We start from the raw sequence: 25,418 nt of genomic DNA on the forward strand, positions 1-25,418 counted from the left end.
ATGGTTTGTTGTTTATATTTGTGTAGTGTATTTTGCTAAGGTGTTTTGGTTTGGGTCTTGATTGGTGGTTTGCTTTTTTGTTTGTAAGATAATTTGGCAACTGCAGGTCTTTCATATGTATGAAAAAATGGGAAAGGTGGGAAAGTCTGTCTTGAATACAGACTCAGACAAAAAAGCTTGTTCTCCCAGATTTGCCATTGGCTTTTTGAACTAATATGTCAAGGTCCTTTTTCATTCCCCAACACAGATTTTCCATCAGTAAAATTATTATAATAATCTATACAACTTTCCTGAAGTACTTCAGGGCTGCGAACATTAGGAATTTGGAAATGGCTAAGTAGCGATTGCTGTGTCTTTAGCTATTATTCACTGCCTTTGAAAGCACTGATAATACTTGTTTCTCAGCTTCACAATATAGGACCCAGTGCCATCAACAACACAGTTCTCCATGTGGGTTGGCCTGTGTCCAGTCGTGAAGAATTTCTTCTTTACATTCTCCATATCCAGACACACGGACCACTGCACTGTCAGACAAGCTCTCCTATTAATACAATGCAAATAAAGGTAGGTCACTCACTGTTATTTCCATCCCTGTCTATATTTGCTTGCATTTTCTGTCTACATCTTCACAATAGGATGGAGATTTTTGGATTTTTTTTCAGAATGGCCCTGATGCCATTTTTGTGGGTAAAAAGCAAGAGATAGTCCATTATGAGTCCAGTGTGACAGCTGTGCTTTGTGATATGTTTGGTTTCTAAACTCTTCTTATCAGCAGAAAGTTATATGCGTTGATTCAATGTTACAGCATTAGATACAAGATAATTTTAAAATAGAAGTTTTTAGTATTTTTATGGAGAGCCTTTTCTAACATGCCTTTGAATAGATGACAGAAAATTCTACTGTTTTCATATGACCTAGAAAATTCTTGTTAATTTACGTTAATTTAGAAAGTCACCTGTACAGCAGAGCTTAACAGATGAGTTCCCAAAGGTGACAGAAATCTTCAGTTGAGCACAGCACGGCATAACACATAGTACAGCATAGCACGGGTTTGTTTTTCACAATGTCTTAGATCTGAACCTGTTAGCAGAGTGGAACATGCTTTATAGCACAATAGTGCAATATTATCAGAATGAAAGGCATTATATTCTTACAGCTGTTTAATAGACAGCAGGCGGCCACCAACTATTGTGCCATAAAGTATTTTTTTTAGAGTATTTTGAGTTACAACCCAATTTTAGTTAGTTTGTTGTTTGTTTGTTTGTTTTTTCTTTCAATGATATAATTTACAGCTAACTTGTGTTGGCTGTTAAATTTGTTTTACAGGATTACGGTCTAATTACAGCTTAAAGCCTCTCTAGGAAAATTTTGCTGCTGCTTGATTGTGCTTATGGGGAAAGGGTTTTTTTCAGACATGCAGCCTGAACCTCGCAACATACTCTCATTGTCTCTCATACTCCCATCATGAGCCTCTGTGAAGAGCCTGGCCCCGTTTTTGTGATAACTTCCTTGTAGGTCGTAGGGTGCTTTTTCCCCCCCTAGAGCCGTCTCACCTCTGAGCTGAACAAGCACTGGTCCCTCAACCTGCCCCTGCTCCTGTTCACACAGTGCTTGCTGCTGCCAGGGCATGCTGCTGGCTCCTCCACAGCTTAACCCACGTCCTTTTCTGCAGAGTTGCTGCATAACCACTCAGCCTCTCAGCCTATATTGCTGCTGAATTCCTTGCACCAAGTATATGATACATATGTATAATATCACATACTATATTTTGTAGTATGGTCAAGTTCAACATAGTTTGAGACAGTATACTCTGTGAAATTAGAGGCACTTCAGAAGCCTATACAGTTTTTACCTGTCTTAAAATGTTCATGATTTTAAATTTTCAAAGAACATGCTTTGAATATCCTATGAAGTAAACTACCAATTGGATTCTGCACTGAGTATACTCCAAAAATGAAAATTTTCCTGCATTGCCACCTTAGTCTAAAATTATTTTTATGCCTTAAGCAATATTAACTCATTAAAAGTTATATCCATGTCAGCTGTGACAGGCATTTTTTGGTTTTGTTTGGTTTTGTTTCTTTTTTTTTTTTTTTGTTATCCACTTGGAAATGGTTCTGTAGTTATTTTAATCATACCAACAGAAAGGAAAAAAAAAAGAAATCCCCAACCATTTTCTTCATGTTACTCCTAGGTATTGTTTTCTGTTTAAATTGTTTCTCCTTTCATGGATGTGGTTCCTCTGTTACAGCAGAGCTGTAGATCTCAGAATTTGGAGGAGGTGGGACCAAGGAGAAGCCTAGTAGCAGCCTCCTCAGCACACTGTTGATAGGCCAGCGTCTAAAAGCCTGTTTTAAGATCTGTGTTTGTGATGGCAGATCCCGCAAGAAGAATTGGGTTTGGCTCAAAGTCAGAAGATTTAGCAAAACACAGCTCTACATATTATCCCATCAAAAACAAGGTATCCAGTTTATTAAGCATAACTGCTTCCAGACACTTCTGGAGTAAACAACACTTCTCGAGTTTAACCAGTAGTCTGTTAAACATCTTGTGGGGTGAGCTGCTTTCCAAACGCTAAAGCTGCTATACGTCGTCTGCATACCAGGAGGGGCTGAGCTCAGTACAGTGGATGAAAGTGGAGACATCTTTCTGCTGAAGAGGATTGCTCCCCACCACAGGAGCTATGTGACAAGTCTTTAGCTTACAGAGACGGAAATGCAGAAAATACTTACAAGCATATAGAAAAACTGATGTATAACAAAAACATTATTTCTAAATTTTTGCATTTTCCCCAAGGAAGCCAGAGAAGGGTTAGGGTTACACCCTGTCATTTAGTTTCACTAGGGGATGAAAAATGAAATGAGTGATAGGGAAGTGAGGATGGAAAATGTTTCCATTTTGTGTCCGAAACAAAACAGGTTTGGAAATAGGTATTTTCTGCACCTATTTTTTAAAAGTGGTAAGGAACAAGAAGTGAGCTGCCAAATTTGTATTTGCAAGCCTGGCATCTCAAAGTCACTGCTCGGATCAGGTTGCAAATACATGAAATACATGCTGCATTCTGCTTTAAGTTGCAGTGGTTCAATTAAAAAGCTGGGATGGGAACATCACTGTCAGGAGGACAGAGTTTCTGGGTGGAATAGTGCCACAGCTCTTAATGACATTTTCAGGCAATGTACTTTTGGCAACTTTTTAATATTTTGAGTTTGGTTTTCGTGTCCTATTTGATAAGGATTACATCTGTTACATAAAGAAGACTAAATCTTCGTGAGGCTTGTGCGAACCCATCTTGTACTAATGAAATACCGGTCCATCTGTCTCAGCAGAAGACAGCCTCAGATGCTCAGTCATTACTGCAAGAATTAAACATCCTTTCATTGTTTTAGCTTCTCGAAGCACTGCACAGCATGGATACACAAATCAGGTTTCAAATACTTAAGGCTTGTGTTATGCTTCAGATGGGAAGAGGATGCAGGGGGTTGTGTAAACACGGGATATCTGGCTCAGATTTCCAAATAAGGCTGAGGACACCGCATGTCTGGCTGCTCTTGGGTTTCAGAACCTAGCTCTCCTAGGGTGCTGGGGTGTTTCCCCTTTAAAATTATTTGGATTTTTCAGTTTCAGCTAAAGCAGTATATTCCTCCCTATTGTTGAATTTATTGTCTTGTAGAAAGCTTTCCTTTGTGCTCCATTGTTTCATTCACGAAGACACATTTTGCCTGTAAACCTGGGCACGCATGGGAAGACTCCTAGGTAGGGGCTTTTCCTGTTCTGTAGCTTATCTTACTCTGGGGGTGGTGGTAGTAAAACAATGAATCTTCCAAATGGCATACAGAGAAGCAAAAGGAATGATCAAAGACACGGAACAGACCCCCTGCACAGAAGAAGTCGGTACCCTAGATGCTTCAATCTAAAGAGGAGGTGACTGTATCCAGCTAGGATCTGCAAGGCCAGAAGTGTCAGACCCGTGGGTGGGGACTGACTGCTCTGTGCCTGCTCCTGCCCAGGAATGCGTGCAGAGTGTTCACTGCACAGGAACTGCAGGATCAAGTGAAGCTCGCAGAGTCGGAGTCAAAGCAAGCAAAGAGAAGCGGTGCTTTGTGCAACAGGTATTGGATGTCTGGAGCTTGTTGCCAGAGGAAGTAGTGGGGGTTAAAAGTTTACATGGTTTTAGGAGGAAACTGGACAAATCTGCAGAAGTCCAGTGAAGATTAATAAATGAACAGAAACTTCATCCACATCAGGAAGTCCCTGAGCTGAAAACATGTGGAAGCTGCAGTTTTAGGAGAGTATCATGTATGCATGCCCTGTTCTTACTCTTCCTTCCACATCTGTTTAAAGGCAGGGTTGATGGGAAGAAGGCTCAGCCAGTAAGCCTTTGGCCTGATCCAGTACTTCTGAGATTACTTTTTTTCCAGGCTAATAGCAAAAAGTAATTCTATGCAGCCTGTACCTATAAATACCAGAGGGATAGGATGTGGCTTCCAACTATGACAGACTGTTCAGGGTGACCAAAATCCACCCCAGGGGTAAGGTACATCCACTGAAGTGGCTGGGAGGTGCTAACCTCTGCCAGAGGTGGCGTCTCCTCACACTGTGGAGCTGTTATCAGTGCATGTAAGTTCTGGTCCGGAGACACACACACAAAATATCCTCTTCAGAGCATTTCTGGTGCAATTGCACATTGCAGCAGAGGCTGAAAAAGGAGGAAAAATAAACTGGCTTTTTGCGTGAGAAGTGAAGAACTGGAGATATCTGGAAATCTGCTCAAGATGACAAGGCTGAGGATAGGAAAGAGCAGTATAGTTTTTCCTGGTGAGAAAACCAAGAAAGTCCATTGTAGTTAAAGAAAAGGAGCAAGAATCCATTCTGAGTAAGGTTTAATGTGCAAAATATATGGTATATAGAATGGCTACGGAGACAGTTGTCCAGTTCTGTACTGTTGGCTCAAGACAGCTGAAACAATAACTTTAATGTAGTATCTTTAACACAGATATTTAAGGCACTGGAGAAATTCTACTTTTGAACTGTTGCATGAGATGTATGCTTTTTCTTAATTGCTGAGGGCTGTTTTCTAGCCCTAGCTGTAATAATTCAGTACTGAAGATGCTGACACTAGGATCTATGAAAAAAATAAGTGAATGGAAAGATCATCTACTATTCAAATGGGTCTACATATGTCTTCATATTGTCTTCGTATATTGAGGGCTTCTTCAAAGGCGTGTCATTATATTGTGGTTCTTTTCATTTGTCATCATTAAAGAATCCCATATATCCTGGTGAAAGAATCCTGGAAAGAGAATTCCCACATGTTATCACATGGAGATGGAGAGATTTACTAGCTATTTAACCGTTCCCTTATTGCAAAAGACAATGTTAACCTAATTCAGGAAAAAAAAATCATTTTTGTTTAAGTGTTTTTCATTAGTTAAGTAATTATAGCATCTTCCACTTTGCAGGATGCTTTTGACTGAAGATCTCAGACAATGTCAAAACTCTTTTTTGCGTCATAATTTTAATCATTTGAATGGTACAGATTTTCCAAATCAAGAACAACACAGTATTAGTTCATGGAGGGTTTTCTGTGGTTATGCCTGTTCTCATCCCCTCAGTGCTACAATATTTTTTATAATTACTAACATTTTCTTTAGTGATTTAAATATTTAGTGCTCGGAGGTTAAAGAAACTGGTAGGATGGATCTGACATAGCTGTTTCTAATCTGAGGCCCATAATGAATAGCGGTGTCTGTGTTTAGGTGAGTTCCTTTGAGATCTTTTTACAGGCTTCCAAGTACATTTTATTTAATTCGACATAACAGGATTGTCATAAATTAGTATTTATCTTTCTCTCTGTAGAAATTTGAGTTCCTGAGCATTCTCTGAAGATTCTTGAAAGAAGCTACAAATGCTTCGTATATAAATTAAAGACAAAATGGAAACAGTAAAACTAGGTTTTATTCAGAGATTGAAAATCCATGAAGATAAAGCTGAAGAGGATGCATTTTAATATGAGTTTAAGAATGAACAAACAGTTGCATTATACAAAGTCAAGTTGTTACCCCCCACAAAAAAAAAAATAATCTTCAACAAGCAATGGTTAAAAGCTGTGTTGCTAGAATTCAGATTTCCTTTTTTTCTTCTACTTTCTAATGCTGGTAAAATCATTATATTCCAGTAGGCAGCTTCTGATCTGAGCTATTGACCAGATTTCAGTGCAGCAACTTCTAATTTATCCTGTTACAGAGATCAGAATCCAGTCCCAAGCATCTAAGGAAAATAAGTATAGCAATGACTCCAGTAAAAATAAAGTGGGAAAAAATATTATCTACTGTAATTCCTATAACGAGGCAATATCTTGCAGTGCTATTACTAATCATACTCCTAGTTGAAGACATTATACTCTCATGGCTGAGTTGTTAAACTGAAAAAAAAAAAAAAGAAAAAAAGAAAAAAACCACAATGTTAATCCAAAATTCAAGACCTCTGAGAAGGGAACAGATGATCTGTTAGATTCATTGTGTGGATATATCATTACCATTTGCTTTTTTGTTTCTCTTTGCAGTTTGCTATTCCACAAGACACTCCTGAACTTGCTGCTTTTTTGTATAATTCCACAATTTCTCATTATATCAGGAGAAGGGAGATCACAGTTGCAGAACCTTACAGGAGAAACTCTGCAAAAATACTGGTGAGTTAAATAGAATCTATAAACTGGGACTATGTATACAGTATAATCAAAGTGGCTATCAGTGTGACTGCAATTTATTTACAGGTTTGTAAATACTAAGTAATTTTTATCCTCTCATTGTTAAGATATTGTTTACTACATATCACGGTGCCACAGGCTGCAGATTTTGTTTGGCAGTTTTTTTACATTTAAAGATCATGCATACCAAATTTCTAACTGTGCTACTTCTGGCTGCATGCACACAGGTGGACCTTTGTGGTCATACAACGACACACTTATCACAGGGAGGTTCAGTGCAAAGTTAGAGAATAGGTCCCTGTTCCAGGAATGAAATTTCAGATTCTGATTTCTGAAATGTAAGTCTTTCGTTGTTAACTTGGCTCCTGGTGTTCTGGCTCTTTCATAAACAATAGCTAATGCTTATAATTAACATTTTCATGGAAAGTAACAGCTCTGACATAGTTTGGAGTATATTTGGTCCTGTCAATAAGTATATATATACATGGAGAGGTAGGACTTCCCAGTACCACAAGCAAGGCAGATAGGACAGGTCACCACATTTTTAACATTCCAACCAATGCTCCAAAGCAGCTGAGGTGCTTAAAATTATGAGCAAGAGCAAAGATCTCTCTCCTAGCTAGTCCAGGAAAAGAGTTCTGATTAGTTGGTCTGGTACCTGAGTATTTGTACTTGGCTGTATTTTTCAGAAGGGTTTTCTTTTTTTCCATTCCTGAATTCCATGTTCAGTCTCAAGAATTACAGGCATCAGCTCACCGTGCCCAGAGGCTGTGTTCAAAGTTGATGACCTTGAGGTCGTTCATGGGTTCAAAGTTGATGACCTTGAGGTCGTTCATGGGATTCATGTGGTCAGTCCTTGCCGTTTATTTTTATGAACCTCAGGCAGTTTCTTTCATGCAGTCCATTCTCTTATTAAGCTGTTTGCTGCAGGCTCATGTTTGAATTCCTTGACATCACCAGACCTTGGGAGGAAGAGAAGCACCTCACTGACCTAACTATTCTGGAGTAATAGAATAATAATGCTGCTTCCGAAAGTTAATTTGGCAATTTTTATAACAGGAAAAAGACAGAATCTGAAAGTAATGAATACCATAATGTTATTAAATACAAAATCACAGATGAACCCATGTGAAACAATAATCACTGCTGATGCCTATGTAATTCTTACATTAACCTAATAGCCTGGGAAGAATCTGATTCCACTGGGGCTGAAGGAAAAATGCCTAGGCTTTCAAAGACATACCAGTCAATACCACAGAACACTTAATCCATTCTTCAGTAATACCTTAATTGTCAGTTGTCTTTCTCAGTGATTAGGCTTGTATGCTGCCAGCACAGAAATCACTGCAGCAACTGTGAATGGTTAACCAAGATCATAAGTATGTACTGTGTCTGCACCTTATTACTCATTTTAAAATACGAGGCAGAGATTTTTCAGCTGCTTGATGTGGACAGAGACTGTTTAGCTGAATACATAGAATATGAAATTGGCACATGTGATGATCAGTTTTACAGTACAATATGCTTTAGATAAGCATAAATTTAGATAGGATTGGGTACAGTGCCTACCAATGGAAATATAGCAGTTTTTGTTCAGGATGGGCATAGAAAAGTAACCAAATAAGTATGTTCAGTTAGCAACTGGTCCCAATGCCACGTCTTCATTGCATACTAGGAGTCCAAAATATATTTTTTTCTTAATTTTGAGTCATTGAGAGATTATGGAAAGCAAATGTTGCTGCTGAAAATGCCTAACTGGCTAAAGGTAATTTTTGATCAAAATTTTATATTCTTTCATCAGAATTTTTTTTTTATTATTTTCATCGAAACATTTTCACAGAAAGGAAAGATGTTCTGAGAACCTCTTACTCTATTTATACTGTTTATTAAGCATTTGCTTTCTCTTCCTTTAGTTCTAATGCTATAGTGTTCTGAAAAGCACTATGGGCTAAATGCATTACTTAGAAAAAATAGAAATCTGTGTTCAGGTCCTAAAATGTCAGCCAAAAGTAGGCTTTTTGCATACTAATGATTTATTTTGTTAATATGTGGTTTTGGCCACTATGATTAATGAATACAGCTCTCCTCCTTCCTGCAAGATAAATAAATCTGGATGGAGGATGTTTAAATATGAAAAGCCAAATAAACAGATACTCTGAAATCCTCATTAAAAAAAAAAAAAATCAGAGTTTGGAAGTTACAGTTTCATTTTCAGGCAAATTTAGACAAGGGTGCTTAAGCACGCAGCTTCTATTTAACTTGTAATAAGGTAGAAATCTGTGCGGAAAGCTGTCCATAAAGATAAAGGATTCCTTAAGGGTGTTTTCACATCTATTACATCCATCATCATCTCAGTTTCTGAAGTATGGGCTTTGCAGTACAGCCATTCTTACTCCCCTGAGGGAATGTACATGTGGGAACTCAGCTTTGCAATCAAGGTCACAAGATCTTCTGGCATAAGTGTTAGTGAAGTATCTGTAAGAGGGGTAATGTATGCTTTGTTAAAAAAATATGAATTAATTAAAACCCTAGCCTTCCTCTTGATTTAAACCAAACTTTGGGGGTAAACACCATTTGTATATATACAGCTATACTTTTCTTTTTTCTTTTTTTTTCAAATCCCGACACACTTTTAATCATTTTTTTTTTCTATGAGATCTGCCTTCCTTTCTATACCCCAAACAACCCCATCATTTCTGTGGTTTCCCCATGAGACTCTGCTCATTCCCTCCAGTGGCTTCTAGTCAGTTTTTAATAATTTTTGTGACGTTCTTCTGGCAGACTTTAACAGAGCATATAGTTTTGAGTTGCATTACTTGGCTTTTGCCTTCCGTCCTGTGTATAAGCCAGAATCACTGCTCATCAGGAATGTTTCATGGACCACAAGTTTCAAGTAGATCAACTAATGAATCTCAGCAAACGTTCTGGCTGCTATAATGTAAATACCAGTAAGAAAACTGGGAGAGTTGGAAGAGGGGAAAGATTTAAGAACATAAATATAGGCTTCGGCCATAGAGAACAGAAAAAAATATGTGTTGAAATGACAAAATGACTGACAGATAGAGACAAAGCATATGCTTCATGCTTGAGAAGTACCTGGCCATTTTAAGAGTTCTTCAAACTAAATTAGTGAAAGTTGTTACTTGCATTTTCAGTACTACAGTGGCTGGTTGTATTCACTGGTGGTGCAAAAAGAATCTCCGTCTTGGTTTATATTCTCACAGTCACTCATGAGGTACCTCATACATATTATATAAAATTATTGGTTTTGTAACCCTTAAAGGGAATGTTGATTGGGTTTGGTAATTTTGAGTATTTGAAAGTGATTTCATACATTTTTAAAGTATATGTATAACTTCCCTTTATTTTGTACGCAGAACTGTACAAATGTGAAGTGTATCTTAATTTCCTGCTATGTGGGACAACTGGAAAGAGGGAAGAGCGCAGCGCTAAAAATCAGGTCCCGGCTATGGGCCCAAACTTTCCTGCAGGTAATGCAAACAAAATTTTTTCTATACACGTGGATCCCTGCATCTTTGCTTGACCGGATATTTAAGAATACCAATGATGAAATTAAATGGGGCATATGCAAACCCTTCTTTGTTATCACTTTCTTTGAAGGTAGCATCTCACTAGTTCATATCATATACATGCTGCTTTTCCTTCTCTCACTGTCAGTCCGTCTCAAACTCATGTCCTGAATCTTTCCCTGAAAATTCTAAAATGATTTGTAAACACCTTTTCTGTTTTTTGTTTTGTTTTGTTTTGTTTTGTTTTTGTTTTGTTTGTTTGTTTGTTTGTTTGTTTCTGCTTTCTGCTTTGCTCATATCTTTCCTGGTGAAAGATCTGTCTTGGAACCAAACAGTAGATGGTGTACACTGTATCCAGCTTACAAGTTGTTATTGTCTGTTAATCTAGGGTAGTACGTACCAAGCTCGTATGACGTTCAACACTCAAGTAGAGATGATTTATGATTTACCACTAAAAAGAAGGGCAGTGCATGGAAGGAATGAACAACTCGCAAATTCTTGCATTTCCAACTTCAGTTGCTCAGAATTGTGTTTAGGGTGTATAGGGCAGTGGGATTGCACTGTGAGATGGTATCTTGTAGCTGGCCAGGTGTCTTTAGTACTATATGATTGTTATGGACTTGCCTCTTTTTACAGCAGTGTTTTCCAAAAGGTCATTTTGAGGGAATCTTCTCTATGAATTACATGTACATTACTGAAAATATGAAGATACTACATATTGTCTTTGGATATCAGAAAGTCACACAGTATATATTGAGATCCAAAATGTAAAATTTTCCAGACGTGTGTTGCTGTGGTGCTCCTCTGAAGGATCTGTTTTTCTTAGAGATAACTTTTTAAAGCACTCTGCAGGAGAGATTGATAAGACTATCGGCACTCTGGATGAGTATCTTTAACACTGGGCAGTACACCGAGAAATTTCAATTCAGTTCACTGTTAACTAGGAAATAATTGCAGATCCTATCTTGATCAAACTGGTCAATTATTGCCTTCCTTCTTCAAGGACTTTCAAATCTCCCTGTCTTTCTACTTGGAACCAACCTTCCTGTGTTCCCCATAGCTGTGGGAGAAGCTGTGGTTTATCCCCACAGTGCCTCTTACCCTAGCAAAAGTAGAATGGAGAATGCTCAGTTTACAACGGGAGTTTTAAATTGAGCTATTCATACCTTTTAAGTTAATTTCTCCTTTTCCTCAAATGTGAAGGTAGATAAAAGAAATTCTTCCTTGTTCAACTTGCTTTGCTGGAGAAACAAGAGAGCAGGTGGGATCTTTGCAGACTGGCTAGTCTCTGTTAAATTCAGTTAAGAGCTTAGCTCAGCTACTTCACTGTCCCTAATACAAAGAGACAGAGAGACAGACAGAGAGGCAAAAAAATTATTCATGGCTACAGCTATTCATGATAATTTTGACCACTGTTGTGTCCAAGCAATGTCAACAGTGAACCATCCCCATCTTCCTCACCAAACAAAAGATAGAGAGCTTAGCTCCCTTAGCTACAGTACTGGGAAAAAGTTAAGTCACATTTGGGATTCCATCAAGTCTTTCTCTTCATCATTCTGCTGGTGAAATCTAATTAACCATGCAAAGACCAAAGCCTTGTCTTGTTAAAAAAAAAAAAAAAAAAAGAAAAACATAAATGAACCCCCTTGCACAGATCCTAAACACCAGTTTTCTAGGGTATTTACAGCTCTTTCAGTGGGAGTTAGTCTCATAAATGTTTTTCTGAGTCCAGTTTAGTATGTAGCAAAAAATAACTATAAGAGTTTAAAGCTAAACAAATTTAATGAGAAACAGAAAGTGGTTCTCTGAGTTTTTGTTTGTGACCAAGGATCTGTAACAGTTGGAAGAAACTAGCTACAAAAGACATTAATCTTCTTTTCTCTGGGTCTCCTAAGCAAGACAGAATCTTTTCCTACAGTATAAGCTACAGAGCTTATATTTTAAGAGCTAAAATATAAGCTTTTTCAAGATTATAAACCTAACTTAGGCTCAGAAGAGGGATAACTGCATGAAATTTAGTAGCATGATTAATACAGGAGCAGGAGGACTCATCGTACCCAATTTTAGTCATCTGAAAGTTACATGCCAAAGGTGGTTTTCTAACTCCAGTCCGTGGCCAGACAGAGATGTCTTCAGAGGATGTGTTGTCCAGCTGATTTGAAACATCCTCCTCTGCCCTCCTGATCTGGATGGTGGAGAAGGGCCACAGCTCTGCTTTGGGACACAGGTGTGTGCAAACACACAGGCAGTGCCAGTGAGGGTGCTGTGGTCCCTTTAGCTCCTGCTTCTCCCCTAATAAATCCTTCTTGCTATGACTGTATCCCCCTCCACTTACTGAGCTTGAGGCAGGGGCTGGAAGGAGCCATCCTGTAGGCTTCCTGGGTGCTGAGACCCCATGACAAACATGCCTGCAAGTATATCTGTATATCTTTCAGTATTGCTCTGTCCTTATGTACCTTTGCTATCAAACATTTTTTTATGGACTTTGAGGATTTTACCTTTTCTCTGTATCCTTCAGAAGCATTTCTGTTTCCTTCAGATAGTAGCTTTCAAGCTTTGCAAAAGAAAGACTCACAGAAAACTCCACTTAAAGCAGCAGGATTTTTTTCCCCACATAAAAACAGTAGTCACCAGAGAACTGTTGCATCTTCCCATATATGTCTAAAAAGCTGCCAGAATAACATGACCCCTGCTTCACATGCAAACATATATTGAGAAGAGAGAGAGAGCAAGTAGCCTGATGGGATCTGGTTGCCTTCCTCCCACTCACCTCCAAACAGTTTCCTTTCTCAAAGCCCCTTTTAAAATGAACAGTTATACAGCCATCACCATAAAAGATGATAGAGCGTAATTAGTTGCCTAAAAAGGGCATCTTTTGCTTTTAGTAAGCCTGTAAACTTGGAGTTCCTAAGGTCATCCCAGAAGTAAAGTAAGGTACACCTAAAAAAACTACTGCTGTTCGCACGGCTGAAATCTGCAGATTCAAAGTGAGGATTAAAATGCAGTCAAAATAATGAGGATGTGGTGGTTCTGAACCAGGACACAGTGTTCAAGGGACAGGCTGAACCCCACACTAATGCTTTTGTACAGAAACTTAGAGGAAAAGTTGCTCTCTCTGCGGCAACATCACAAACTCTTTGGCACATGCACTTAACGTGCAGAATTTTCATATGCCAAAGAAAGCAGGATGATGGTGGCACGCAACATTCCTCAACTGTGTTATAATCTGAATGAAGACATGATGATCTGCAGAAGAAATTCTTTGTGCTCGTTGCAGTTCAGCACAAGCTGTCAGTCTGCATTTTCTCCTCATAGATATGCCAATGTCTCCTTATAGATACTCTAATGCAAACCTGATAAAAATTCAATGTGATTGGTTACAGCTAGGATGAAGTAATTCATGTTTCTCATCAGGGGTCTATGGATGAGCCTGTGCATTTTGTTGCCACAACAGACCAGCCCTGCACTGAGTGACTGCTTCCTTTTCCACTTAGTTTAACTGTCAACAGCTGACCCCCTTTGCCTCTTGACAGTTGCAATCTGTCACCTTAAAACCCAAACTCCCATAACAAATAACAGTTAAATGACGTGCAGTGATTAGACGTGTTTAAGTAAACAAAAGGAGCCCAAATTTCTCAACCAGCCAACGAAGATAGAGACAGACGTTGTGCAAAAGCCAAGAAGAATCACAGACTTACAGACTTTTTTTGGATTAACTTCAAAGCCTGGCTGTAAATGTGAACCCTCTCCTAATGCTGACTTTGGGATTCAGACTTGCTGAGCTAGCAAATAGTAGCCTGATTCATGCAAAAGAGAAACAACCTTACATGGCCACGTTACGTTGTGTGCTGCTAGGGCTCTGTTATGTCTCCATTTGCCTAATCGTGCCTAATTTCTGAGTCATCAGAGGGAGAACCAAGGGGTCTTGCCCCATGTTCTTTGAACTCTGATGGGTACTTCTAAATATAATACTGAGGAGCTGGGTAGTAAAACATCAGTTCTGAAAATACATTTCTAAATGATGAGTCTATACCATCTGTCTGATGTGTGACTTCCTTCCAGTCTCCAAGCTCGTCAGACACTTACAGCCCTGTGGGAAGTAGGACTCAGCTCATTCTTGACTGTTTTTTCAGCCTGTATTGATAGTTCCTCACAATGATGAAAATCTCCTTCTGGGGTGCCTGAGGAGACAGTAACATTAAAAAAAAAACAAACAAAAAAAAAAAAAAAACACAGAAGGTGTGCAAGGTTCCCAAGAGGTTTCAATCAATCATTTGATTTTCTTTCTGCAATTGAATGTAATCGTGTTGTTTCTCTCTTGGCTTTTACACAGACCCAGATAGCTGAATATGGCACCCCGTCTATGTGAGCTTTAATAGCTAGAAGGGAGAAAGATTTAGTTTTAATCTGAGAAAGTTCAAAAGCAACAGAAACATGGCAGCCAGTCTGTAAGCAGGTGCTCTCTTAAAATGCAAAGCCGTGTTTTGGCTTCTCTGCAAAATACTCATCTTTTCAGTGTTTCTGAACTTGCACTGCTCCTATTTCTTAGACTCTTAGATGCCTAAATATGGAAATAATAAAGACAATCACTGCCATGACACCCGCATCCTAACTGCCTGGCCCCAGACTGGGATCCAAAACCTGAAGCTTTTTAGTGCATAGGGTCCCCATACAGCATACAGAGGCAATCCAGTACCTCGGAAAAACAAACAGACCTGCATTAACCATCAGGGTGGTGCTCTCCGTCATAAGGAGGGCAGGCAGGAACATCAGGATTAGGCAGGAGTATGTCCACCCTTTCAGAATGCAAATCCACAAATCGCTCACAAGGGGAAATACCTACAGCATTAGTTGAAAGACTTAAGGAAGACTTTGTTTATTCAAAATTCAGTCACAAGATTTAGAGCTGGCAGTCTAGTGGTCAGAGAATTCATGACTGGAAGATGTGAATTCAGTTTCCTCCTTAGGTTGAGAAACCTCACATCCCTGCTTTTATAGGATGATGGTGTTCCCTGTTGCTCAGGAAGCACATTTACAAAGACACAGAAAGAAACCCATTGATCTGGAAGGGTACAGGACAGGAAAAAGAGCTTGATGGAGTACCTTGGCATTTGGGGCCATCAGCTAGAAGTCCTTCCAGTACTCTCACCTCCCTTTGCCTTCACTGCCTGCACCTGCAGCTGTCATCACTGTTAGAGTGTTTGCTCTAGTTGTACTTCCTTAATGAGAAGATTTGTTGAGAATCTCCATATTTTGCTACTGGTGAACTCATAAACTCTTCTGAGGGTGGCAGAAGGTAAGCCAGTTAGTGGTTTGGGGACAAGAAGTCAATTTAACTGCACAAAGACCACTGGAGGCAGAATGCAGATAACCAGTGCAGTGGATCCACACAGACTGCGTGGCATATGTGGTGTTGGCAGAAAACCAACTTGGAAATCAGAGCAGAGGTGAGGGGGTGGAGGTGGCCCAAGATAGGAGTGAGATCTACCTCTTATATAGGCTTCTTTATTGAATCACCCAAGGAACGGTAATTTCTGAGCTCAGCATCCCCCAGCGTAGAACCTCTACCTGTGCCCAGTGGAACACGTCTCAGTCAAGGGAAGCTTACAGAAGTGTTTTCTGAAGTATAACTGCAGCCAGCCTAAATTTCCTGTCAGTGGATAGAAGCAATGCACCAGGCTACACAGAAAGTTTGCCTACAGGGAGGCAACAGACAAATTAGTGAGAGAGATCATGGTCTCTTGATAATTGCCATGGAAGTTTAAATAGATTATTTTAATTCAGACTGAGGACTGAAAGCCATAAATTTGATGCACTGCCCTTCAAGCCACATATAAAAACAAAAGGGGGAAGTTGTCAGAGAAATTTGCCTTTACGTCAAACAAGTGTTGTTATTTGAAAAAATAAAATAAGTAAAAAGCAAAACTGTGTGTGGCCAAAAATGCCCTATTATGCTGGATATGATTGTTTATGTGGAATGAAGGCTAGAAAGAAAGAGCCTTTGGCACTGGGCTGGGCCAGCTGGAAGTTCTTTTGGGTGTAGGCTAGTTTTGTTTTCATTCATTGTTACTTAAAATAATGTCAAAATATTAACAAAGCAGAACATGAGGATCTTGATAGATGTGCTGAAGTGTGCATAAAGTTAGGTGAATGGAAAAACAGACATCTTAAACTGATAACCAGTAAAATCTATGTCAAAGCGATCTGAAATCACACGAAGTTTCTATCAGTTAATTTAAAATAGTCCATTTCAGTGAATATAGAAGATACGGTATGTCAGGTGTAAGAGATTAAAGGTAGAGATGAGGATGTGTTGATTTTCAGAGGAGCTGTATTGTCTCTGTTCAAAAGAGATATTTGCGTGAACATATTGTTGTAGTACAAACAGCTCAAGGACTTTTTGACTTTTTGAATCATAGACATGCTTTATAATGAATTAACAGAAGAACAAATAGTTGCATGACCTCTACTCTCAGCATTTATGTAAGCTACTCTTTACTGGCTGTTGTTCAGGTTTTTGGAGGTGTGGGTCAAAGAAAGCAAGTTAACGAATTCCCAAAGCATGTATTTTAAAGGAAACACAATATTGCTTACTGTCTCCTCTCTAAAATGTGCCAGACTCCAGTGGACACAAAGGGAAACAGGTTTTAATCAGCAGAGCCAATGCTGTAACCACAGCACTGAGCTCTGTATGCAGGAGATAACAGTTTCTGGGGGAGAATTCCACCACAGCTTGTTGTAGAGAAAGTACGTGCCCTTCACCTAGAGTGACTTCACTAGACTAGATCTAACCAGAAGGAAAGTGTTTTGGGTAAGTTGAACAATGCCAGTGTTCAACTAGAGCCAGTGGAACAAAGTCATTCTGGGGAGTCTCTCTACTAGTAAACTCTCCAAACCTGCAGGAAAACAAGGACCTGTCAGACACCTTTAAGCTGCTAGAAGTGTTAGTTCTCCTACCTTCAGTCTAGACCAGATTTACCCTCTGCATTTTAGTCTGTCCTCTAAGATGCCTCTGTGTGCTTTAACGATGCTTTTTGGAGACTCTGGGTCTTTGCCTGAGCTCCCTGCAGGAATTGCCAGCATTCAGCTGGAGCTTGGAGAACTCTCCTTTAAATTGTCCAAGAGTGTCCAGCACTCCCCACATTATTTCTGTTTCTCTCGATAGCATTTAGGCAAAGAGCTGTCTCAGTGATGCGCACGAGAGTGTCAGAGGAGCCTTCAGAAGGCCCAGGTAGCCAGGGCTGGCACCCACTGTTGGCCATTAGGCGCCAACGTTCAGAGACTAAATTCCTTCTTCCCTTTCCTCTGAACTGTAATGAAGCCCTCAGCTGAATTGCAAACCACAGGTCCTGCTGCTTCCAGTAAACACTGAATATTTAAATATACACTGTTTAAAAAATGATATGTTAAAGAAATGCAGTTTCTCGCAAATGACTTGAGAATTATAAACAGAGGCAGCTGCCTGTATCTCCAAGGTGTTGGAACAAGTAAAATCCTGTTTCCAATTGATGCTGACCACAGTCATTGTTATAATGCCCTTTGCCACAAACACACATTTATGTGAACAGAGGAAAAGGCTCTCTAGCCTTTTATATTGCTTTACAGCAATGGAGATGTGCAGCATTTCCAAGGGCCTAATGATGGGTTGAGAACATTTAATAGCTGTGGGCACAACCCAAGGTTATTAACCCCAGTGAAGCATTAATCCACAGGAAATATTCTCCTCTGTTGTTCTTATTGCTGATATAAGCTGAAAATTAAATAAGCCATGTATAGTAGGTGAAAGGATTTGTTTTTCTATGGGCACTGCATTTCTTTGTAGGATATTTCAAGGAAGTTAATGACTTCACTGTACCTTTGTCAATCAGGTTGTGTGTCTAATACCTACTTCTTTAATAATGTAACATAGCCTACCCTCTCCATTACAATTAGTCTTATAAATCATATAAATCATAGCCAGAATCCTGCTTAATATGAATGCTTACAATTGAAAGCATGACTTTTTTTTTCAGGCAGAGAGTTCTGAAATTATGAATGCAAATTATTGCTCAATTACAGAAACACTCCGGGGCTGCATGTGAGAAGTCCAATGCTTGGACTCTCACAGAAAAAATGAATCATAGTGAAAATCTGGTGAGAAGAATGGCTTGAGTCCGAAAATGGAAAATAATTAATGTGGTAAAGAAAAAATATTTTTCTGAAGACCATCTCATAGGTGTTAAGCACCGTGAAAGAGTATAAAAATTATTTATTTGATAAGTCTAATATTAAGTCAGTTGTGGGTTTTTTTTAGTCTTATTTTAAACACTGTTGATAGAAAATGTAGTTTCTTCCATTAGATGTCATCTGTATTATGGAGCTGATTTGCCTATCCCTATGTAAGTCACTTAAGGAAATTTTCTTTGTATTGCTCATTCCTAATACAAGCCCAAAGGAGAGGTTAAATGTTCTGATAATAAACATTCAGCTGCTCTTGGTATTTTAAAAGAACAAAATTATGGCATAGCCAAATTAATTCCAGAAGGCAATAAATATGCTGGCTTCATGTCTCCAGTAAGCACTCATATACTCGAAGAGAAAGTTCATTGTTTAAACAGAAAACAGAAGGGACAAGGCAAATATCTGAACTACAGCCCTGGACCTCAGGAGAGCAGACTTCAGCCTTTTCAGGGATCTGTGTGGAAGAACTCCATGGGAGATGGTACTGGAGAAAAGAGCAGTCCCGGAGAGCCAGTTGATTCTCTAGGATCACCTCCTCCAAGTTCAAGACCAGTCCATCCTGGCATGTGGAAAGTCAAGCAAAGGTGGCAGGAGGTTTGCGTGGATGAACAAGGAGTTCCTGGTAAAACTCAAATGTAAAAAAGAAACATGCAAGAGGTGGAACCAGGGTCAGTGGACATGGAGTAGGTGTTGGCTGGGGAATATAGAGATGCTCTCTGAGCAGTTAGGAAAGCAAAAGCCCACCAGGAGCTGAGCCTAGCAAGGTACTTATAGGGCAACGAGGCAGCTTCTGTAAGTACATCAGAAGAAAAGGAAGGCTGGGGAAAATATGGACCTTCTGCTGAATGGGGTGTGCAGAAGGCCAAGTTATTTGATGCCTCCTTACTAGTAAAATCTTCATACAGTAATCCAAGGCCTCTACAATGGGAGAGAAAACCTGCAGCAATGAACATTAACCCTCAGTGGAGGTGTATCTGGTTAGGGATCATTTAAAAAAATTGGACATACAAAAGCCCAAGGGATCTGGTGGGATGCACCCACAAGTGCAAAGGGAGCTGGCCAGTTATGGGTGGAAGTAAAGAAGACAAAGCCAGGCTCAGTGATATTCAGTGACAGAACAAGTCAAATATGGGAAATGCCATTTAAACCTAAGAAAAAAAAAACTTTTTACTATGAAAACACTGGTCAAAATTGTCACAGGGTCTCTTTTACCTCAGTCTTTATTCCATAAAACAGCTGAAAAGGTGTCTTAGACTGATAAGGTTTATACCTTTGATAAAATTGGAAATTCCAGAGGAAAACAACACTTAGCAGGGAGGAAAAGATTTTGGATAATCGCATAGGAACTAAGTCTTGTCAGTGGAACAGAACTCCGAAATGTGCCGTAAGTAGAAGGAATGAGAAAGTCTTGCAGAAGGGGATTTAGGAAATGACAGGGTCATTCCAAATGCACTGGATATGATTACAGTCAATAAAATAAACTGTTATGACTGGTAGAATAATTTTAATGATTAATAAAGCACTATATAATGCAACATACAGAAGAATTTCATATGAATTATTATAGAAATGGGAAATACTGTGGGTTTCTTTAGGTACTAAATACAAATATGACTTCAGAAGATGACAAATGGCTTTCAGTACTTCCACATTAGTCAACCTGGAAGTTGGGAGAAATTTCATAAGTGCTTGGAGATTATGGGGGGGCCAGGGAGGCAACTGAGCTTTGCAAAATGGATAAGGTAGAATTTACATTTGGCTCGGGTTACTGGGATAGTTTAAAATTCATCCCAGTTCTTCTGTTATTCAATGTAATCTGTGAGCAGCTGGTGCCAAAACAGAGGAGTGCTTCACTTCCAAGGCCCTACCTTTCCATAAATCAGCAGTGGAATATTGTGTTGAATTCTGATATTTCAAAAAGGATCGAGACAGGTAGCAAAAATGATAAAGTGCTTCAAAAATATTCTTATATAAAAGACTAAAGTTGTTTACCTCAAGGAGTCTAATGCAAAGGGATATAATGTTAGTCATAACCACTGGGCCTTATTTCATTCTCTTCAGGGCTTATCAAAGCACTTTTAAAGGAGATCCATATCATTACCCTGACTTGACATGGGATATGCAAGATAAATCACAGGTAACATTACCCAGAAAAATCAGTTGCAGAGATGGAATGAGAAAGAAGGTTTCTTGACTTCCAGAAGAGCATGGTAGCCAGTTAGGCATCTTTCCTTGGGATAAAAACAAGAAAACAGGTAGTTAGCATGCAGGATCTTCTCTCTGTGACAACATTACATTCAGTGTAATGGAAAGACCTCAAACTCAAAGTGTATTGAAAAATTTACTTGATTCCTGGTGTACCTAACCTTCAAAGCTAGTTCCAGTTAGATGGATGATGTCAGGATCTCAACAGGATTCAAAATAAGTGTGTGGAAATATTGGTATCCATTTTAGTAAATGTTGCAGCCATTAAGATCCTTCTAAAGGGCATGCACATTCAAATGTCAGATTTTGCACCAATTCAGTACAGATTTAGGTGGCTGTTTTCCAAAGGACATGTTCACACTCGACTACCATTTCAAGGCAGTTTGTGCAGGATGGAGGCTGCTGTTGAGGCCAGAACAGCACGAGACAGACAGTCAGATGTAGTGTCTGTATGGCTTCCTAATGAGGTGACAGCACTAACTGAAGCTCTCAGCATGAGCTGTATGATATAACAGTTTTGAGTCATTCTAAACCAGAAAAAATACTGCCTAATCAAATCTAATCTAGTTGAATCTCTAATAAATACAAGCAAGTTTAAATGAAAGACAGAGGACAGACAGAGCTACATTTGTTTATTCTGTACATCTCTGGTTCATTAAGCTGAAGTGCTTAATGAGAGCTATGTAAATATTTTATTAGCACCCTGTTAAGCAGTGGCTATGATACATTCCTATTGCAGTTGCACTGTGCAGTAAAAAATCAAGGTGAGTTGTTGTGTTTTTTATGAACTCTACTGCAACGGGAAGCCAATCACACCCTAAGTAAAGTGCAAAGATACTTGTCCCTATAGTTCTTTGATGGGAATTCACAGCCATTCCTCTGATGCCATCATACAACTGTACCAGCCTGGTCTCAGCATGGGCCTGGAAATCTCAAGATACCTCTGGTTCTTGTTGTGCTTTGTGAGCAGAGGCAAGGTTTTAAAACATAGACACCCCATAAACCTCCTCCTCCTTCAAACTCACCAGTCTCCTATTGCAGTGAGAAATATGAGAAACAACTGCGTGTGCCCTTCTACATATGTGCCCTTCTTCCGTGCTTTGAACATGCAATCTTTGTATTTCAAATTTATGCTCTATTATTTGTGGATGCATACAGGTCCCAGGACTGCTGTACCCTTTACTGAAAGAAACCATCTTTGCCTTAGGAAATGAGTTCTCTCTATTTTTTCTCTGCTTATTTCTCATTATGCTTTTAAGTAGAAACATGGTTTTTAATATTTTCTTCTTTTCATATAATTTCAGAGAAAAAATGATCCCTATACTCTTTCTTCCAACGTGTCCTTCGAAGTTAAGAACATGCCCTATAAAGTGCAGCCAGCAAAGCTCCCCCGGGGAAGCATAGCAGTAAGTAACTGAAAATTGTATCTTTGTGTGAAGCACATGTATTTGGTCATTCTGATCATGGCTGTGAGAGTTTTTATAGGTGAAAATATTGAGATCAGTCTTTCCTGTGTTTCTAGTGTAAATTCCTGAGGTAATGCCTAAAGGAAATACATTTATTGCATTCTGTGGAAGTTGCTGGTATATAATACTAATTCCATTTTAAATAACTGTGTGTTGCATTAATGTGCAGACTGTTTTATTGCAAACTGGATGGATTTTTCACCCAGAAGAAAATAACAAAATCATGAAAGCAAGTATCTAATTATCTCATCTGGAGTTTAAAAAAAAAAAAAAAAAAAAAAAAAAAGGAATTTTCTCATGTAAAATCCAGAATCTTGTTTCTGTCAGGTTTAGAGATCTCATCTTTCAGTTTTCTTACACAAGTTTATGGATTATCTATGGCAACCTCTCTCTTATCTATATTAAACTTTCTTCTTTACCCTAATTTTCAGAAGGGTCTGCATGCCTCCCTAGGTTTTGCCATCTCATCAGGTAGGAGATATAAAATTGTCTGGCAATCCCTACAGATGTGTTAGTTGAATACTAAAGTACTTGCCTTATTTCAGAGTGAGATTAGTATGGCTCTGGGTTCTTATATGAAAAATGAATCTTGGAAATATAAATTTGATTTGTTTGCTGTTGCCAAAGCATTGAGTTTGGGGAGCAACTTAAAAGGAATTTACTTCTTTTGGTGTCTGATATCATGGTTAAAATTCACTCTTATTTTGTCATTACTGCTGCAAGTGAAAAAAATATGAGTGCAAAATTTGATTTTAGTATGAGTCATCTGAAATTTGAAGGCTTATTGTTCTCATCTTTCTAAAGATTTATCATTCACAGCTCTTTTTAAAGGTAAGATCAATCCAAATTTCTTCAAGTTAAATCCTGATGCAAATATATCATATTGGTCTGTTGGGACGTAGTAGTAGGGAACAGATTTTCTTATCTTTAAAAGCAACATAATACACTTTACACTGAATGTATGTTAGAGGATACAAGCTATAAAGTTTTGTTTTGAACAAGCAGAGGTTGAATGGCTGGTTGCTATTTGCACTGGGAAGACACAAGGTAAAATCCTGGTCCTGTAGGCTCAGTGACAGATCTTCAGCCTCTAATACCAGGAGGGCCATGATTTCACCGGAGAGATTTGATACTTAATGCAGTGTTCACCCAAGAAGGTTCAAAGGCTCCAAGCTGACAGATATATTCAGGCTCTTTTTATTTTCTTGCAGCATGTGTTCCATACCAGAAACACATGTTGTGCAGAGCTCTATTGATAGTGGTGCCTTCATCTGGGCTGAAGTGCTTTACCCAGGTGATAGCCTGCTGTTCTCAACGAGTGTCAGATGATCTACCAGGTGATCAGATAAGCATTTTATTCTCTTACTCCAGCCAGTATAATGCTTGTTATTTGGTGCAGATGATTTACAGCAAAATGCCTGTAATGGCAACTGTAAAACGTTGAAAAATGATAGCGCTTTTATGTTGTTTCATATCTGGACATGGCAGTGGATGTTTGCCAGCTCTATAGCTTGATGTGTTATATGCACAAGTTCTTTTGATGTTCCAGTCTCAAGAAGAAAATATTTGCTTGAAGTTGGGCAATGCTTAATATTTTTGCTTCTTCTGAAAAAGATCAGTGGTTGCGTTTTAAAAGTTTCCAAAGATTTATTTGGAAGTTTACAGTTTTCTTTCAGACAGTGCAAGGGGGAAAGTGGAATAAAGATTTTAATATTTTAAAATCAATTGTCGACAGTGTGTACTTAATTATCAGCTAGCACCTTACATTTTTTGCAGTTAGGATAATATATTCGAAAAGAACAGAGCACATGTCCTTCGTTTAACTCATACAGCACTGGGTTCCCATTATGCAGGCTGATACAGATATTTAACTTTAATGGTATAAGTAATCCCACAGACATCAGTTACATACAGAGTCATGTATGTGCTTACATATTTGCAGCACTGAGGTCTTTATTTTCATCACCATGGAATAAAGGTCTGTATCTTGAACAGAGGTAGATGATACATAGATGTGTGAAAGGTTATGATAAACGTTATGATAAATACTGAATCTTTTATAGTAAAATGTATTTCTATTGGTTTTGATAGGCTTGGAATTACAACTATTGTACAACTGGTTGGATTTCAAGAGAAAATATATTTTTTTCTTAGAGAGTATTATGGTAAATAATAATGCAGCACTTGATGAATTTCATGTGGAAAGTGAAATTACACTTTTTATTATGCAAAGTCTAGAGTAACAATAAACAGTTTGGTTTTTTTTTTTTTCTATTTTAATTTCTGGTTCTTGAGCCCGTTTGGAGTTTAACAAGATACAAATTCTTTTCTTAATTGTTTGATAGGGTCTTCAGAGGCCATACCTTTAGTATAAAGTTTTTGACCAGTGTCCCACAGTTCACAAAATTGTTTTCAGACTCAGGCTTATAACTCATTTTTAGCTATTACATGGTGATGAGTACTTTTATTTTAAATGTGCTTATATTCCATATGAAATGTGTTTGCACAAACATTTGTAAAGTGTAAAAATAAATGTCAATATTAATTATGACTCCAAGCTCAAGGGAACTTTTACATTCTATTTTCAGCTTTTTTGCAGAGCATGCAAGAACATCATTCTGCAGAGGTTAGATGGGAACATACAGTACTAAAGAGTTACTGTTTCACGGTCACTGTAATAAAATGAATAAGATTAGAAGAAAGCCATCATAAGCAATAAAAGTAATAGCATTAGAATAATTAATTTAGCTACTGTTTCTTAAAGTAGCAGATAAAACTATTGAGAAATTATTTTTAAGAGTGTCTTTTAAAGGACAAAAGGAAAAAATGCTTCATGAGATGCTTGTTATCAGGTACTGTGTTCTGAAAGAGGAAAAAAAAAATAAAAAGATAAATTAAAAAGAAATAAAAGCTCCCCTACAGAAATACTTTCATGGAATCACAGTAGTGATTCTGAAGTTAAGACTATCAGACAACATCTGTTCTAAGGCCAGCTTGGATTTTATTTCCAATAGCAAGCAAAGCACTGTCTGTAACTCTGGTTGGCTTCACCTTCACCTCCATGCCTGAGCCAGACGGCATTCCTTGTCACCCCATTGCACACCCAAAAGGCCAGAAGTCAGATGGATCCTGTCTTATGTCTGCAAGGTGTGCTTTTCACCAGTCTGACAGAGAAGCAATCACTGTTTTCAGCGTTCAGTATAAGAAAGTCTTCAAGCTCTGAAGAGAGAAAAGCCAAAATGCATCTAAAGGACAGTGCCAACATGCAACACGTAAAAATTCCACTTCTTC

The 25,418-nt window shown here is 38.6% G+C and overlaps 1 protein-coding gene across 1 annotated transcript in view; it reads left to right on the forward strand.

Moving 5' to 3' along the window:
• Positions 1 to 25,418, forward strand: part of ITGA8 (integrin subunit alpha 8) — a gene marked incomplete at both ends in the record, with an annotated part of 106,546 nt that overhangs the window by 74,650 nt on the left and 6,478 nt on the right. Inside the window, 4 exons of the mRNA XM_084283041.1 lie at positions 406 to 564; positions 6,563 to 6,688; positions 10,084 to 10,197; positions 21,966 to 22,067. Of these exons, the coding sequence (XP_084139167.1) occupies positions 406 to 564; positions 6,563 to 6,688; positions 10,084 to 10,197; positions 21,966 to 22,067 (501 nt within the window). The remainder of the gene's footprint in view (positions 1 to 405; positions 565 to 6,562; positions 6,689 to 10,083; positions 10,198 to 21,965; positions 22,068 to 25,418) is intronic.

The sequence above is a fragment of the Netta rufina genome, assembly GCF_964035555.1.
Source record: "Netta rufina genome assembly, chromosome: 2".
NCBI lineage: Eukaryota > Metazoa > Chordata > Aves > Anseriformes > Anatidae > Netta > Netta rufina.